Genomic DNA, 16,182 nt, shown 5'->3' with positions numbered 1-16,182 from the left:
TTTGAATGGAAGCCTATCCATAGTAGCTCTATTAAAATAAGGATTCCGCTTGACATTTTAACAACTCATTGCCTGTGTCTTTCATATAATTTTTGCAATGAGGTTCACTCAACTCATAACTTTGAATGGAAGGGTAGCTCTGTTAAAATAAGGATTCTGCTTCATGGTGGACATGGCCGTGAATGGAAGGATTCAAAGCAGTGTTTAAAGTTATACTATACTTTGTTCCCTTGATTGCATCACCTTTCATGTTTATAGCTTCATCTAATTGCTCAGGAAGCTTTGTTTCAACTCTCCATGTTTGTGCATTGTAATGTGGGGTGTCATTCCTTTCCCTTGCAAATCGATCACTACTGATGACTTCATCATTTGCAGGCATCTTAATGTAGGGCAGAATTTGTATCGTTCAAAGATTTTAGAAACAAAGGTATTGTTGATTATAGGTTTACAAACAATATTCCAAGGAAATATAACTTGGTTTCTTCCCACTCAATGTTAACAATTACACAAAGTGTCTCTCAAAAGTTAGGCATGTGCTTTGGAAAATATTTAGTAGATTAGCAAAGTCATATTACTGCATATTAGCTATTTCAGGCCACTTCCTTACCTAATGCTTTAAGGCTAAAAAGGGACTTCCTTACCTAAGAGGATTTTCATGTTTCCATCTTAGGATTTTCATGTTTCCAACTTATGGTTTTAGTAGATCTTCTAAATTCTTTACTAGCTTCACAACTAATATGGGAATGTTTAACTAAGGATCAAAGGCAATGAGGACCTATGGGATAATAAGGGAATGAGGACCTATGGGCTAATATTTGTACTGTTTTGAGCATGGTTTCATCAATACTTTACAATATAATATGATAATATTATTCCTAAACTATCACTCTCCACTTATTCTTCATAATTATTCTTTGTCTGTAAATTTCAGATATCAACAAGAAGAAAGAATTGACGCTTGGATAAATCTATAGACTTCAAAAGCTGAAGCTGAAACCAAAAAACTTGAGGTATAAGGAGTGTGCCTATAAATATTTGTACACATTTTTTCTGTTAAAATATTCAATGATATTTCGTCCAGGCAATATCTTTGTTTGCTACATAATAATTGGCAAATTGTCTTGGATAGCTTAATAATTAGATTGTAGAGTACAAAAATTTGAAACACCATGCATTTGGCACAAATCTTACTTCTACTGAAAAGGAAATGTTGGTATGCATTAAATGTTGGTAGGTTTATGAAATTTACAGTTTATAGTATTAAGTATGTTACGCTTGTCTGATTGTTTCTAACATGCGTAGGTTTCTGAAATTGTTAATTTACAGTTTTAACTATGTTTGAAAAAGAATGATCATATAGAAGTTGTTGTAATAAATCTCTTCATTATTATGTTTACAAGCTTAGATAACCACTCATTTACAAACAAATTGAACATGCTTCTTGCCCTTTAGTTCATATATTTTCATGTAGTGTTATAGGAATGTAATGAATGTTAAACATCTTACGCGAAGAAAACAACATTTTTGTGTTTTGTTTTGTATAGTACTTATTTTGTTATCTCTACTTTCAGAAAATGACAACAAACCTTACTGAGAATGCTATTTTCTCAATGCTATCTGGATCAACTCATATTCAACCATACCTACAAATTGTTGAACTTGAACCCATACAATCAATGCAAAATTCAACTCCACGATATCGTACTGCCATCTCTGACGGAACACATAAGAAACACCTTATGCTTCCAAAAGATTTCAATGACCTCGTAGCAACAGGCTTGCTACAAAAGGGTTCTGTTATAAATGTTAAAAGTTGGACTACTTCAGCTATTGGTCCATCAATGTAAGTTTGTTATAAATTTCTTATTTCAAATTTAACATTTTTATCGATAACACTTCCACCTCTAACAATTATTCCTATGACTCTCATTTGTTGTGTAGGTCTATAAAGCTAATAGACTTCGAGATTTCTACTTCATTTGCACCCTTAATTGGCAATCCAAAAACTATGAGTATCCCGATCACATCTGAAGAAAACACTCCCTCCTCATCGAACCCAGATCCTTCATCAAAAAGACACTGCCCTCTTCCAACTACTCCAACCCCATCCATCCTACCAGTTCAAATTCCCATCAAATCACTAAACCCTTACCACTCAAATTGGTGCATAAAAGGATACGTTCAAAGGAAAACAACTCTTTGACAATTTCAGAATCAATACGGACCCGGTAAAGTGTTTGGTTTTGACCTGTTCGATACAGAGGGTGGAGAAATACATATTACTTGTTTCAACAATGTTGCAGATTTTTTTTTTGACAAAATCCAACATGGAAATGTCTACATTGTCTCTAAAGGGAATGTGAAAATGGCTAATAAGCAATACAACCACTTAAACAATGACTGGGAATTTTTGTTATATGCAACATCTACCATAGAACATGTTGCCAGCGAAAAAAACATAATCCAACAATGCATTTAAATATAAAATCAATCAACGATATCAGAACAACAAACATCAACTCCATTGTTGATATTCTTGGTATTGTCACAGACATTTCCAGTGTGTGCACTATACGTAGAAAAGACAACTCTGAAGTTACTAAACAAACACTACAACTTCAAGACATGTATGGTTATAACATAGATGCAATCTTTTGGGGAGATAATTTTGATGTTGTATCACAAGAAATATCCTCCCTATGTGCTGTAGGAAATAACCCCATCATTGCAATCAAGTCTACCCATGTTGGAGAATTTAATCGAAAAAATGTCGACACTACAACGAGATCTATTATTCTTGTAGATCCTGACATTGAAGAGGCCCACACACTAAAGTCATGGTTTAAAAAAGAAGGTTCGACTGCAACTTCTACATCCTTGACAACAAGATCTCCTTTTGGCCATCAACAAAAAAAAATAACAATTGCTGATATTTACAGTATGGATTCCTTAGAGAAACCAACATTCTTCCAATTAAAGGGCACAATAACAAAAATTGGGATGGACAGTTTTTACTACATTTCTTGCCCGTCCATCGTTGATGGGAAAAAATGCATGAAAAAACTTATTCCACAAAATACAGCGATGTGGTTTTGCCCAAAATGCAACGATGAAGTAAGTGACTGTGATTACAGATATTTACTGCAAATCAACATACAAGATCACATTGGTGAATTAGATTCAACTGTTGCTTTCGAAGACGCGGGACCTACAATTCTTGGGAATAATGCCAAAGACTCCTATTTATTATCCTCAGATCCAGATCTAATCAACGAAATTGTCTCCAAAGCTCTATGGATAGATCATATCTTCACACTAACGGTGAAGACAGAAACTTTTAAAGGAATACCACAGTTGAAATGCGTTATCATAAAAGAAGAAATCTTGCATTTTATAATGGAATGCAACAACATCCTTCGAGCAATTGATAACATCTCGATATTGTAGATAGATATCGCAAAATGTATTCCTCGCTTTTTGACAATTTCTATTATCTTATTTTATAAATACAATTTTGCACCATATACTGTTGCATGCCTTCTCACGAAATTCTCTTATATAGTATTGAAATAAGTATTCGTCCTCCATTGTATCTAGCATTATGTAAGTACACAAATTCACATTTTTATCATCTTCTTTCTTTTAAAAAATGAGGTAACTTGCTGCATTACACATGAAACTATCTACATGTATAAAGGAAAATTACTAAAATGTTCTTTCAAACACATTATTCAAATAAAAAATTCACATAAAACTATTCAAAACTTAAATTTCTTTCTCCTCTTTCGCTTTTATACAATAACATGGTTGTTCTCTCCAAATAACATTCTTGTTTTCCCCTCTCTTGCTTATAGGTACCATAACTTTTGTGAATGTCTTCTTCTTGTAATGATGAACGTACCCAAAGATACTATGCAACAAATAAAAAACGAATAAAAGCATGTCGACGTGAGATTTACCAGGCAAAAAAGGCACTAGAGAATGTCAAAAACACAAAAAACAGAAGGAAAACCAACATTCCTCGTTTGAAATGACCCACCCCAAAAACAATCCTCCTTTGCAATTATCAAACTCTTTATATTTTCAGCAAACCTCTCAAACAAATACATCCATACCTCATTGCCCTAACCCCTCCTTTGCACATGCTTTTAACAACGTTTACACTAATGAAGCACACTGAGATTTCCATGCAAAGATTGATAAACTTGCACCTAAATGCCCATGCTCCATTTGTCTTGAATCATATCCTGGAATACATATCCACAATTCCAACCAAATGTATTGCTACTCCAAATGCATCTTTGAAACAAAGGATCATCGCTTCTCATTATAAAACAACATAGACCCTGGTCCTCAACCAGCTGTCCTTACATCTCTTTCACAAATAGAAGAAATGCTCATTGCTAGGGTTAACCCTATACTGCAGGTAACACATGCACATGGTGGCCAATATAAATATAGTGGCCACACAATTTGTTTTCCATAAGACATTACAAAAATCGCAAGCATGTTGCCATGACGTGTTGAAGACTTGGACATTCTAATTGTCACTTGTCATAGTAATTACCATAAGGCTTATGATTGCATTGTTAGTAGACATCGCATTCTCGCTACATTAGAATACAAATTGGAAAATGACCCATACTATAAGAATGCTCATATTGATAACAACACACTAGCATCCTTACTAGCAATCCCCACCTATGTCTCCTCCTCCCTTCGCCATTTCAATACTACAGAAACAACTGTCCACCTTTCACTTGAACCACCACATGAGCCCACTAAAGATTCCACAAACCCATCCCTACACCAAACATCATCATTCGTACCCATTATTCCTAATACAAATACAAAAATCCAAGAAATCTGCCATTATTTACATGCTTACAACCACCATTATGATACTACAATTGAATGGCCAACAATTGGCTTATCCCCAATCAATGAATACAACACAGAAGGTCTACTCTCTATGGCTTCCCCACCCCTTCCCCACAGGAGCTGCAATGCCAAATCAACCAAGAATGAAAGTAGTGCAGTTACATGAATATGCACTTCATCTCATACGTTACTACGATAACAGATTCGGAAAGCACCCACGCTTTCGTTATTACATATATAATCTCATGATGCGACATCGCAGTCAAGCAACAACCTCGATTTTTGTGAAAAAGAACATCGTAGATAACTTTCCAACATCTATTCAAGATCTGAACATCCGATTAGAACAATTTCCAAATGAGCAATTGGCAGAGCAAGTCATGTCATTCGGTTGCTCTTTACGTGGAACAAGATCTTTTTGGCACAAAGCTAAAAATGAACTAACAGACATGATATCGTAGCTCAGTTGCCAGACATTCTTCTTCACATTATGTGCAGCTGATACAAAATGGTCTGATCTTCATGCAATCATGCCTGGATGTCAACCTTCTAATATTGCAAAACAACAAAAATGGAGAAATGATAACATTATCTCTAACCCACATTTAACATCACTATATATGCACCATAGGTTCACAACATTTCGTGAAGTTATCTTAGAAAAACACTTGCATACAAAAGACTACTGGTATAGGTACGCATTCTACCGCATTTTTTTCATAACACTCTAAGCATCATACCTCACCTACTACAAAATTATCTTACAGAAATGCATACTTGACAGGTATGAATGGCAACATAGGGGATCTTCACATATCCATGGTTTCCTTTGGATACAAAATGCACATGATATGGAAAGCCTCAACTGGGAAGACACAGAAGCATTTGATATTACGAGTCAGTTCTTCGACAAATATATTTCCTCTTGGAACCCTCGTACTCCTTCAATTTCAAACCAACCAATTGATCGAACAAATCCCGAAGACCCTTGTCTATTTTCCACACTGCAAATCTTCAGAACCAATCCTTTCAATGACTATGAACAACTCATCAATTGCGTTGAACGTCACACAAAATGCACCGAAAGCATATGCCTAAGAAAGAATGGATCCTCATTCAAATGTCATTATAAAGCACCATGGGAATTACATCCAAAATCATCCTTATTCATTGACTCCAATGGCCAAAAAACATACACCCCTGCTCGCAACGACGATCGACTCAATACCCATAACCCTACCATCCTATCTATTTGGCGTGCAAATGTTGACTACCAACCAGTACTCTCCATACACATTGTACAAAAATATATTGCCAAATATGCATCCAAAACAGAAAAAAAAAAAACTCTGAAAGCTTCCGCCACATGCTACGTAGAATTGTCCTCGCTTCACCCATTGCTGACCCAACAACATCTGCATTTTGAAAATTTCTTGCAGAAACCCTTGTTGATCGTGACATTGGAGCACAAGAAACCTGCCATATGCTGCAAAAATTACCATTAACATTGTGTAGTCGAGCATTCTTTTCTTTAAACGTAAACCAAAAAATTCTTATGTGCCTTCCACAAACAAACACCACCTCCACTACATCCCCACACATCATAGATACATATATCCAATGCCCTTATACCCTAGAATCCACATCACTTATAGAAGTAGCAAGATCCTGGTCATATGATCCTCGTCGCAAAACAAACAAATGGAAACTTAGACCTACAAAAGAAATTATTCGGGTCATACCACGCTACTCCTCCATACCATCCACAACCAAACCTTGCTATGCTGACTTTTGCAGAGTTGAACTTATGCTATACAAACCCTTTCACCATATCATACAAGATATAGGATATTCTGCTGCAGAATTCATCACAAATTGGCAAACATTTCGTCCTTTCTACAAACCTTGGCATCAACACCGTACACTATCTACTATCTGATATTGAATCTGTCACAAATGATAACTCAACTATTCATGAAACCAATCCTCTAGACACCATGGAAATAAATGAATGGGAATTACTCTCCCAGTTATACCCTATAAATGAGCTCCTCATAAATGACCTTGACATGCTTGGCCTTCGTGGCTTTGATGAAAACCATAACTGGAATCATACCACTATCCCATTAGATCTACAAAATAATTCCATACAATTAATTGAGAATAGCTGCTCCATCCAACGCATTCTGCAAACACATCAACGTATCTTGACGACCCTTACTACATTATCTCCAATGCAAAGAAAAGCTCTAAATATTATTTCTAATCATTTTTCTAAGAAGGATTGTTTAACCGCTCTCAAAATGATAATACAAGGCACTGTTGGTACAGGAAAATACCTCCTTATCAATTGCATCAAAGATATGCTCATAACCCTTGCAAGCCCAGAACCTTCACCAATCATGCTCCTCGCCCCTACAGGGGTTGTTGCCTTCAACATACAAGCATTAACAATCCATTATGCTCTCCACCTTCCTATAAAGGTTCTTACGCCCTTAGAAGGCAATGCTCTTGCAAAATTCCAAGAAGAACTCAAGCATATAAGGTACATACTAATCGATGAAATGAGCTTCATTCGGCCAAAGCTTCTCAACCATATTGACAAACGTCTTTGAGAGGCATTTCCACAGCAAAGAAACACTCCTTTCGGTGGTTGTTCCATTATATTGGTTGGTGATCTTGGTCAGTTACCGCTTGCCAAAGACATACCTCTATATGCAGGGACGAGCCACAGAAGTGCACTATGGAACACCTTCAACACAGTGATCACATTAGCACAATATTTCATCAACAAGGTGACAACATCGCCCAAGTTACTTTCAGGAACATCCTCCAGAACATTAGAGATGCAAATCCAACAATCAACGACTACAACATACTCATGTCATGCACAGATTCCTTTTTATCAGAAGATGAAATACATTCCTTCCATGATTCCATGCATCTATTTCCAACAACTGCTCAAACAATGGTCCATAATAAGCAAATAATAAAATCTCTAAACACTCCGATTGCAAGATCCATTGCTGAAGATGAGAACACATATTCCAACATTTCCTTAGAATATGAGCAACTTGAGCAAATTGTGTTACTATGCAATGGCCAAAAGGTTATGTTAACTTCCAACCTTTGGGTTTCATCCAGACTTGTTAATGGTTCCCTCAGAGAAATTGTAACCATATTTTACAAAGAATCAAGTGCACCACCACAAATTCCAACATTTGTTGTCGTAGCTTTTCCCAAATACATCCGGCCTCCTTGGCAAGGATAATTTTAGGGGCGAATGTTCGCCCTTTGGCGAAACTAAGGGGTTTTAAATTTTTAGTGGGCGAATATTTTGTATCATAGTACATTTTTACAAATCACCTCAAATAGCCCACCTTATTTTAAGGGAGAGGGTAAAAAAGGTAAATTTAGCCCTTGAAATTAGGAGTTACAACCTTCCATTCGCCCATTTTCAAGAATAGGTCTTATTTAAGTGAATCCATTCGCCCATTTTCAAGAATAGGTTTTATTTAAGTGAATCCATTCGTCCATTTTCAAGAATAGGTTTTATTTAAGTGAATCCTATGGGCCAAATACCATATTTATAAAAGAGGTATGGTAAATTAATAAAAATATAAATAAATGAGAGGTATGGTAAATAAATAAAACATTTTTTATATTTACTCCATAAGTAACCTGGTGTAAACAAATAAAAATATAAGTAAAGTGGAGGTACGGTAAATAAATAAAACGTCTTTTTATACCTACTCAAAAGGTATGGTAAATAAATAAAAATATAAATAAACTAGACGTATGGTAAATAAATAAAACCTCTTTTTATATTTAGTCCATAACCCTCGTTCTATTTATGAAGGCTCAAGAAAGAGGTTTTATTTAAGTGAATCCTATGGGCCAAATACCATATTTGTAACAGAGGTATGGTAAATTAATAAAAATATAAATAAACTAGAGGTATGGTAAACAAATAAAATATTTTTTTTATATTTACTCCATAATTCACCTTATATTTACGAACACTCAAGAAATGGGTTATATTTAGGTGAAACCTATGGGAAAAATACTATGGGACAAATACCATAGACTAGATTGCTATTAATACCATGCAAAAAACCATTATTAACCCTAATATTAGAATTAATAAAAATAAAAATGGCACATGGTATTGACCCATGGTATTCACCAAAATGGCACATGGTATTGACCCATGGTATTCACCAAAATGGCACATGGTATTGACCCATGGTATTCACCTGGAATGTGGCCTATTTAAATGGGGGGATTAAACCAGCATAGATCCATTTTTACTCTTCTCTAAGAGTTCACAATGCTAAGATTCACTAGGACTTTACAAAGTTTTATTATTTAGTGAAAGACTCGCCAAGATCTTACAAGATTTTATAATTGAGTAAAATATTCGCCATGCCTGGTGAGAGATTCGCCAAAAAATTATATATACATATTATATTATTGATAAAATCGCCTTCCATTTTTCCTATATACCATGGAGATTCGCCCATTTATTATATTTATAAATTTAGGGGGGGTTCTTACAATTTTCCCTGCTCCTTGGGATGAAAGAAATACCACTCACTTGTCTATTCCAGCAATAAAAGGAAATGGATGTATGGAAATTCCACTAAAGATGGCTTGGGCTTTAACCATACATAAATCTCAAGGTATGACACTACCAAAAGCAACAATTGACATTGGGAAAACTGAACGTCAGGGTCTCACATTCACAACAATTTCAAGAGTACCTTCTCTACAAGATCTTTAGATTTTCCACGCGTTCAGTTTCTATCGTTACAATAAAATGAAGGACAACAAAAACATTGCTCGCAGAAAACATGTGGACGAAATTCTCTGTTCAATGCCACCTCCAGATAACTTGCTCCAATCCATACTTTAACATCACCAAAAGGTTTCTTCTATTTATTAAGCTCATTCTTAGATTTCATAACATACCTTTCATATCTTTCAACAAAAATCAAATTTAATCATTATTAATCATGTTTGCAAATATTACAATTTCTTTATATTATCTATACATTTGATTCTAACATTTTCTTTCTTTTGCAACAAGACATATGGACTCAGAAATAGCACAACTATATAATGATTGGGACGAAATTGAGGCATCAATACTTACACTGCAACATATACAAAACATATTTCTTCCAGTACCAAATCTAGCAGTACCATTATATCGCCTCCGTCCAACTATACAATTATTACTACAAATAAAATCTTCCCTGAAACGCATAAACCACATTCATCAACGTGACAAAATGCGAAAAATACGGGCAGAATGGAAATCAAGAAATATGCGTCTCCAATTACGCATAAATCTCCAATGGTGTTCAATATGCCATCATTCACCATGCATCTTCGACTAACAATATTTAAATCCCCATGGAAAAGGTAAGTTCATTTCCATTCATACCAATTTCATTTTAACACAACTCACATGCAAACTATTACTAATAAATTTGGGTAAAAGTTATAGTGAACCTATTTAATGGGTTTAGAAAATATAAATAATGTTATAAAAAGTAAATATTAAATTTGCAAATAAGGCAACTCATAGTAAATATTGGTAAAAACTATGGTTAATCACTCACAAAATATAAATAACTTGATGTAAAGTTAAATGAAATGCTAAAACTCTTTAAAAATATATATAAAAATAGAAGTAGAATTTCTAAACAAATAATTTTATATATTATATTTTGAATAATATAAAATACGTTATTATAATCATAATTAAAAATTTTATTTAAAAAAATATAAAATACATTTTAAAATTTTTCAAAAAATAATTTTAACATTTTGTTATATGTTATTTTCAAATTTCTATTAAAAAAAATTGATTTTATAAACTTGAAAGGGTAGTTTCTTGTGTTGCGGTTTTATATGTATGAAAGTATGATCATTTTTACTAGTATTTTAATAATAATTAAAAAATATGCTTACTTTTTATTTTTAAATTTGTTTAGCAATCTTTAGAATGTTTACAACACATCTCTTAAAGAAATTGGAATTAAAAAACATAAATCAATAGAAAAATGGGGGGTCGCGGTTTTGTCACTATTTAAAAATTTATGTAAAATATTAATGATACCTTTTAAAGAAAATGAATGAATTAGATAAAAATTATATATTAAATTTTAGAAAAAATATGACATGAAATTGAATTTAAATTGACATGTTTTGTCTTCTTTTACCACCACGTTTTTGATGATTTTGTAAATTTAAGAGTAAACATTCCAACTCCATTTATTTTTATAAAACTTCTTTGCCACAAAAAGGGAAAAAGTAATACACATTAACCTGCTTTTACCCAGTAGTAAATTGTAACATAAGAGGTTTGAAAAGAAATATAATATTGTGAAGAACATTGTGGTTGTCATTCCATCACTATTACAAATTTAGCATTTATTTTTTATAATTAACAAGTATGAAACTCAACTCATTTAATTGATATATATATATATATATATATATTATTTTTATTTGAGTACTTTTTTGCTTTTTCCATATAATGAGACACATTAACATGCTTTTACCCTACTTGTATTTTCCAATTGAAACTTGAAAAAGGATGTTTCAAGAACAAAATAATTTCTATGTTACAAACATTCTACTTTCCGTGAATTATACCTAATGTATATCACTTGGTTTCATCTTCCACCGTTACATGAAATCTTAAATATTAAATATTATTATAAATAACCATTACCATGTAAACTGCTACTAAATAATTTCCACAATAAATTTACATATTCCAAAATATTAGTATTGCTTCTACATCACATTAACAAAAAAAAATCAACAATAAAATGACAACCATCAGGTTTATGTCGTATCATGGTATCGCTTTTTTCAACACTTTCATTAAAATCCAATTGTATTTTTTAATAATGCCATAAATATAAATATGTAACATATGGAAAAACACAATCTCCAAAACAAAAAAAACCTTACAATATTGAACAAAAACATTATGTTATCTTTAACTTAAGATTATATGTAAGATGAACATTCTATTGTTCCAGGGATCCAAAAGTATATTTCTATTATTCTTCATGGTAAATAGCACGTCTTCTAAAGCATATTCACTAAATTCATCCCATATAAATCAATGATGAGTATATCTTTGAATGTGGTTGGTAATAGCAATTGCACATGTCTTCTGATGCATATTCACTATATTCATCCTGTATAAATCAACTCCTCTGGACTTTGATAGCTTGTGGGATGGTCATGGAGGAAAGCAATTCAGACCCATCACAGTTGTTGAAACCCATCATGGCCAGTATCAGTTCCTTCAGAAAAAGTATTGGATCCTGTTCAAATAAATACAGGTCAATTGTTGTACCATATGTAAAGAGTTACTTCACTGACTGACTTCTGTGAGAGCGATGACCTCCCATCGGAGAGTCTAACATACCATTTTGATAGTTTATGTCTTTACAACCAATTCATTATCAATGGGTTTTAACATATTTTTTTAACAAAATCAATTTATTTAATGAATATAATACATGTTTTAAATATATCTGGATATTTATTTAATTTTTCGTTTAAATAATGATTTCTTAAATATCCCTATCCAAATCGATATGGACACCCAGTTGTTGTTCTGCATGGATTCATTTGTTTACCTTCGGCGTGGATTCATTTGTTTACCTTCACCTTCAACTAGGCAATCTTTATCTAGATACAAAGATGTGTAAACAACTTCAATGGTTATTTATGACTATTTTTATTCCATTTTATAGCCACTTTGACCCCAAATAGGGATTTAGGCATGGCTTCCTCAATTGAAACTCATTATCATCAACTCTTACTTTCAAAAATGCCTATTCACATTTCAATATTCTTCCACACCCTATGCCTTACGACGTTTCCTTTGCAACATTAGGTCCATATGAAAACCAATACATAACCATCATAATCATGATGGTCTACAATAAGCAATGTAATAAACGATTAAAAAAAACATACCACGTTTGAGTTAATACATATCCACAGTGTGTTCACATGATCTCCTATGTAAAGTATCTCTTTATATTATCCCTAAACAATTTTGGCATCTTTTAAAACTGTTTTAAAACCCTTAATTATAGTATGTATGATACATGTTTCTTAACAAACAACCCCCAACTGCATCCGTAACTTGATTGCTTGAACAATAAATAGACCAATCTGTGTTCAGGAAACGACCCAAATCCTAACTCAAAACGTTCGCCCTAGTTGTTTCTCAAACCAGATGAGAGGTTCAGCGAATTTTTCCTCAAATCCAAGAATTCGGAAGGATTGCGAACTGCGTTTCAATGTATGACTTTCAAATCCAAAGCAGAACCAAGCTCAAGAGTCAATTGGAAATGACATAAGATAAAAATTGCTGCTATCACAGAAACCAAAAAAGATTGGACAGACGTAGATGCCTCGAAAGATTGAATTATGGGAGGGATGAGATCAGGTAATTTGGTGTCTACTTCCCACCCAAGCAGATGGGATCCATTGAGAGGCTGTGTCACCAGCGAGAAGTACATTCACTGTGCTAAGATTTAATTGTATTAAAGTAAAGATTTCACCATTTGTGAAAAAATATTACGCCCATAGCTTTGTGATCTATTTCAAAATAGAATTTTCAGGATTTACAAATTTTAAATAAAATTAAATGCTGGGAGATGATTGATTGAGATACAATAAATGCGAAATATTCTTCTTCGTATACATTATCCTAGAGATATAACTAAAATTTTGTAACCCATTTTTCAATTATAAAACCCAAAAACACATGTATCTTCCACCTCCATCGTTTACAGCTTCACCTACATTACAAATTCCTATTTGAACCATGATGGATTTCACATAGTAGCCAAGATATGAAGTTCGTGAACCCCATTGCTAAAAAACCGCTAGGAAGCGTTATAGTGTGCTCAGGGTCGTTCTCCCATTCGGCTTCTGTATTACACTATACTGACTCCTACATCACAAGACACATCTAATGGAACAAACCGTGGACAGAGAGAATTAAACAAGACTTAACTCACGACCAGACGAGCTACTGAACATCCATTTGAGCAAACATTTAGAAAGTGGCGAAGCTAGGATAAACGTATTCATGTCTAAGTTGGGTTCCACCCTCACTGGAATAGGATAAACGTATTCATGTCTAAGTTGGGTTCCACCCTCACTGGAATAACACTGGGTAGGCCTGTATAGCAGTCAAGGCAAGACCAAGGAACCCTGCCAGCGGAGCTATAAACTTCCAGCTCGACACATAGTCAAAAAGTCCCAAAAGCATCCTTTTGATTTTGGTCCTGAAATAGTTGTCGTCGAGCACTCGAAAGAGTGGGTGACTGATCGCCTCGTATCCCGTCGCCCCTGTAAAGAAGGGCTGACATATGCCGCTCCACATGTTGGCTACGCATTCGTCACTAAACCTCTCAGTATGAATGATGCCACGACGCTTGAGTAGGCGAACGTCATCAGTCGAACTGACGAGGGAGGCCATCAACGCAATGTAACGCGTGACGGAGTTAGGACGGGTGGTGTCGTTGAACTCCAACGCAACCATGTTCCTCAAGAACACTTCAGTCTCCATCTCTGATACATGGATACATGGAAGGTAGAGTGTGCTAGAGTCTACATCGAATCGGATGTTACCGGGAAATGTGTCGAGCATTTTGAATTTAATTCCGGCCTGATTTAACTGCTCCGCGGTTAATGCTTTTAGAAACTCGCGTTCAATGGAACTTGTGGAATCGGGAAAATTTTTAATGACGAGATGAATAAGCAGCTCCCCTGAAATGCCCTTCAACTTTTGCAAAAGACTCCGGTTGCCATTCCCGCTAGTTCCCATTTGCAAGAATTGCGAAACAAATGCGTGCAGGAAACCCATCAAATGCGGCTCCTTTTCCACTAGTGCATCATTTACTTCAAGTTTACCACGGTAGCCACAGAAAGGATGAAGGTCGCACTTCATCCACATCTCTTTATTGAAGTGTTGAATCTCATTATGAAATATTCCAGCTTGTTTCACGTGCTCAAAAACATTGAAGAGCACAAACAGAGGGATCTGATTCTCCAACTTGATGATATCGCAGAAGGTACATACTTTAAACGGACCTGACCCAATCATGTCATCCTTTGAGATGTCGAAGTTGTCTATGGTAAAGCACGGGGCCAATAACCAATGCAACAGAAAGGACGAATCTATGGCCATCATTAGATTGAAATTCTGAGAGTACTCGCTTTCTGTGCTGGCTGGCCAATGATAGAAGCGCTCAATCTCTGGGCGCATCTGTTCCATCAGTTCAACTATGGACTTGAAGTTCTTACCCCTTCTGAACAGATTCAGAGAGACCATGGCCGCGATCCTTCCTTTGTATTCCTCCGCCCTTGAGATCTTACACCCCGCACAAGAAGATTTAATATCTTTCTCTAGCTTTGAATGGTGGTAAGGCCCCAAGGACAAAAACTGCGGAATATAAGCCGCTGGTTTCAAGTCCAGCAGAGGCGTTGCCACGCGCAGAATCGCTGGGTAATTCACATCCTCATTATTTATAAGCATCTGGTTCATTTGAATAACCCAATCCTTGTGGAACATAGGAGGTTCCGCCATCACTACTCAGTGAATTACTCTACACGGGCAGAACTATTTCCAAAATTCTATAAGCTAGATCTACTTCTTTCCACCCCACGATCCTCGATCAAATAAGAAAACAACTAAGTTTACACAAATAAATTAGTATAAATTTATCTTAAATAAAGATTTTTTTACGCAGATTCCACGACCCACTTTTCCATCCACCCATCCTTCCATCCATTAATGACGTGGAACAGACCTGATACCAGAATAAAGCCTTAATTTCAATCATTTTTTGAGGGATGTATTGAAAATGATTTAATGTATGCGATCTTACTTTAAACCTTAATATTCTGATTACAGGGATAGGCATTCCTTTTTATCAAATGTTTGCAAGTTAATTTTTCTTTTAATCGAAATTCTCAATCATCTCCTCTAAATGGATGGGCTTTTAGTAATAACTTTCTTTTATTTCTAAATCTGTGATTATATATTTACTTTTACTTAATAAGATTATAAAATTACTATACTATTTGTTGATAGTCATGTATTTGTATTTATGTAGGAAAGCAATGAGAAATGTAAGTGGTATGAAAGCCGAAAATAATTATTATATTTAAAAAATAAGCATACACATGATCCATTATATTAATAAATAAATAAATTTCTATTAAATTTTTGTTGTATAGGTTTTT

General features: G+C 34.5%; 1 protein-coding gene across 1 annotated transcript; it reads right to left on the bottom strand.

The window, feature by feature from the left end:
- Nucleotides 1–14,089: 14,089 nt before the first annotated feature.
- On the bottom strand, nt 14,090–15,523 carry LOC149237855 (putative UPF0481 protein At3g02645). The gene has a single exon (XM_089369411.1). It carries the CDS (start codon nt 15,521–15,523, stop codon nt 14,090–14,092), a length of 1,434 nt encoding a protein of 477 aa, XP_089225537.1.
- Between the last annotated feature and the right edge of the window lie 659 nt (nt 15,524–16,182).

This window comes from Pinus tabuliformis, chromosome 8 (assembly GCF_031772625.1).
Source record: "Pinus tabuliformis cultivar Carrire ecotype Pingquan chromosome 8, CPIR1, whole genome shotgun sequence".
Taxonomy (NCBI): domain Eukaryota; kingdom Viridiplantae; phylum Streptophyta; class Pinopsida; order Pinales; family Pinaceae; genus Pinus; species Pinus tabuliformis.
This window is presented reverse-complemented; position numbering and strand designations above follow the sequence as displayed.

Bases quoted from the DNA above. Each gene is read 5' to 3' on its own strand.
- LOC149237855 (XM_089369411.1), bottom strand. From the start codon at position 15,523: ATGGCGGAACCTCCTATGTTCCACAAGGATTGGGTTATTCAAATGAAC.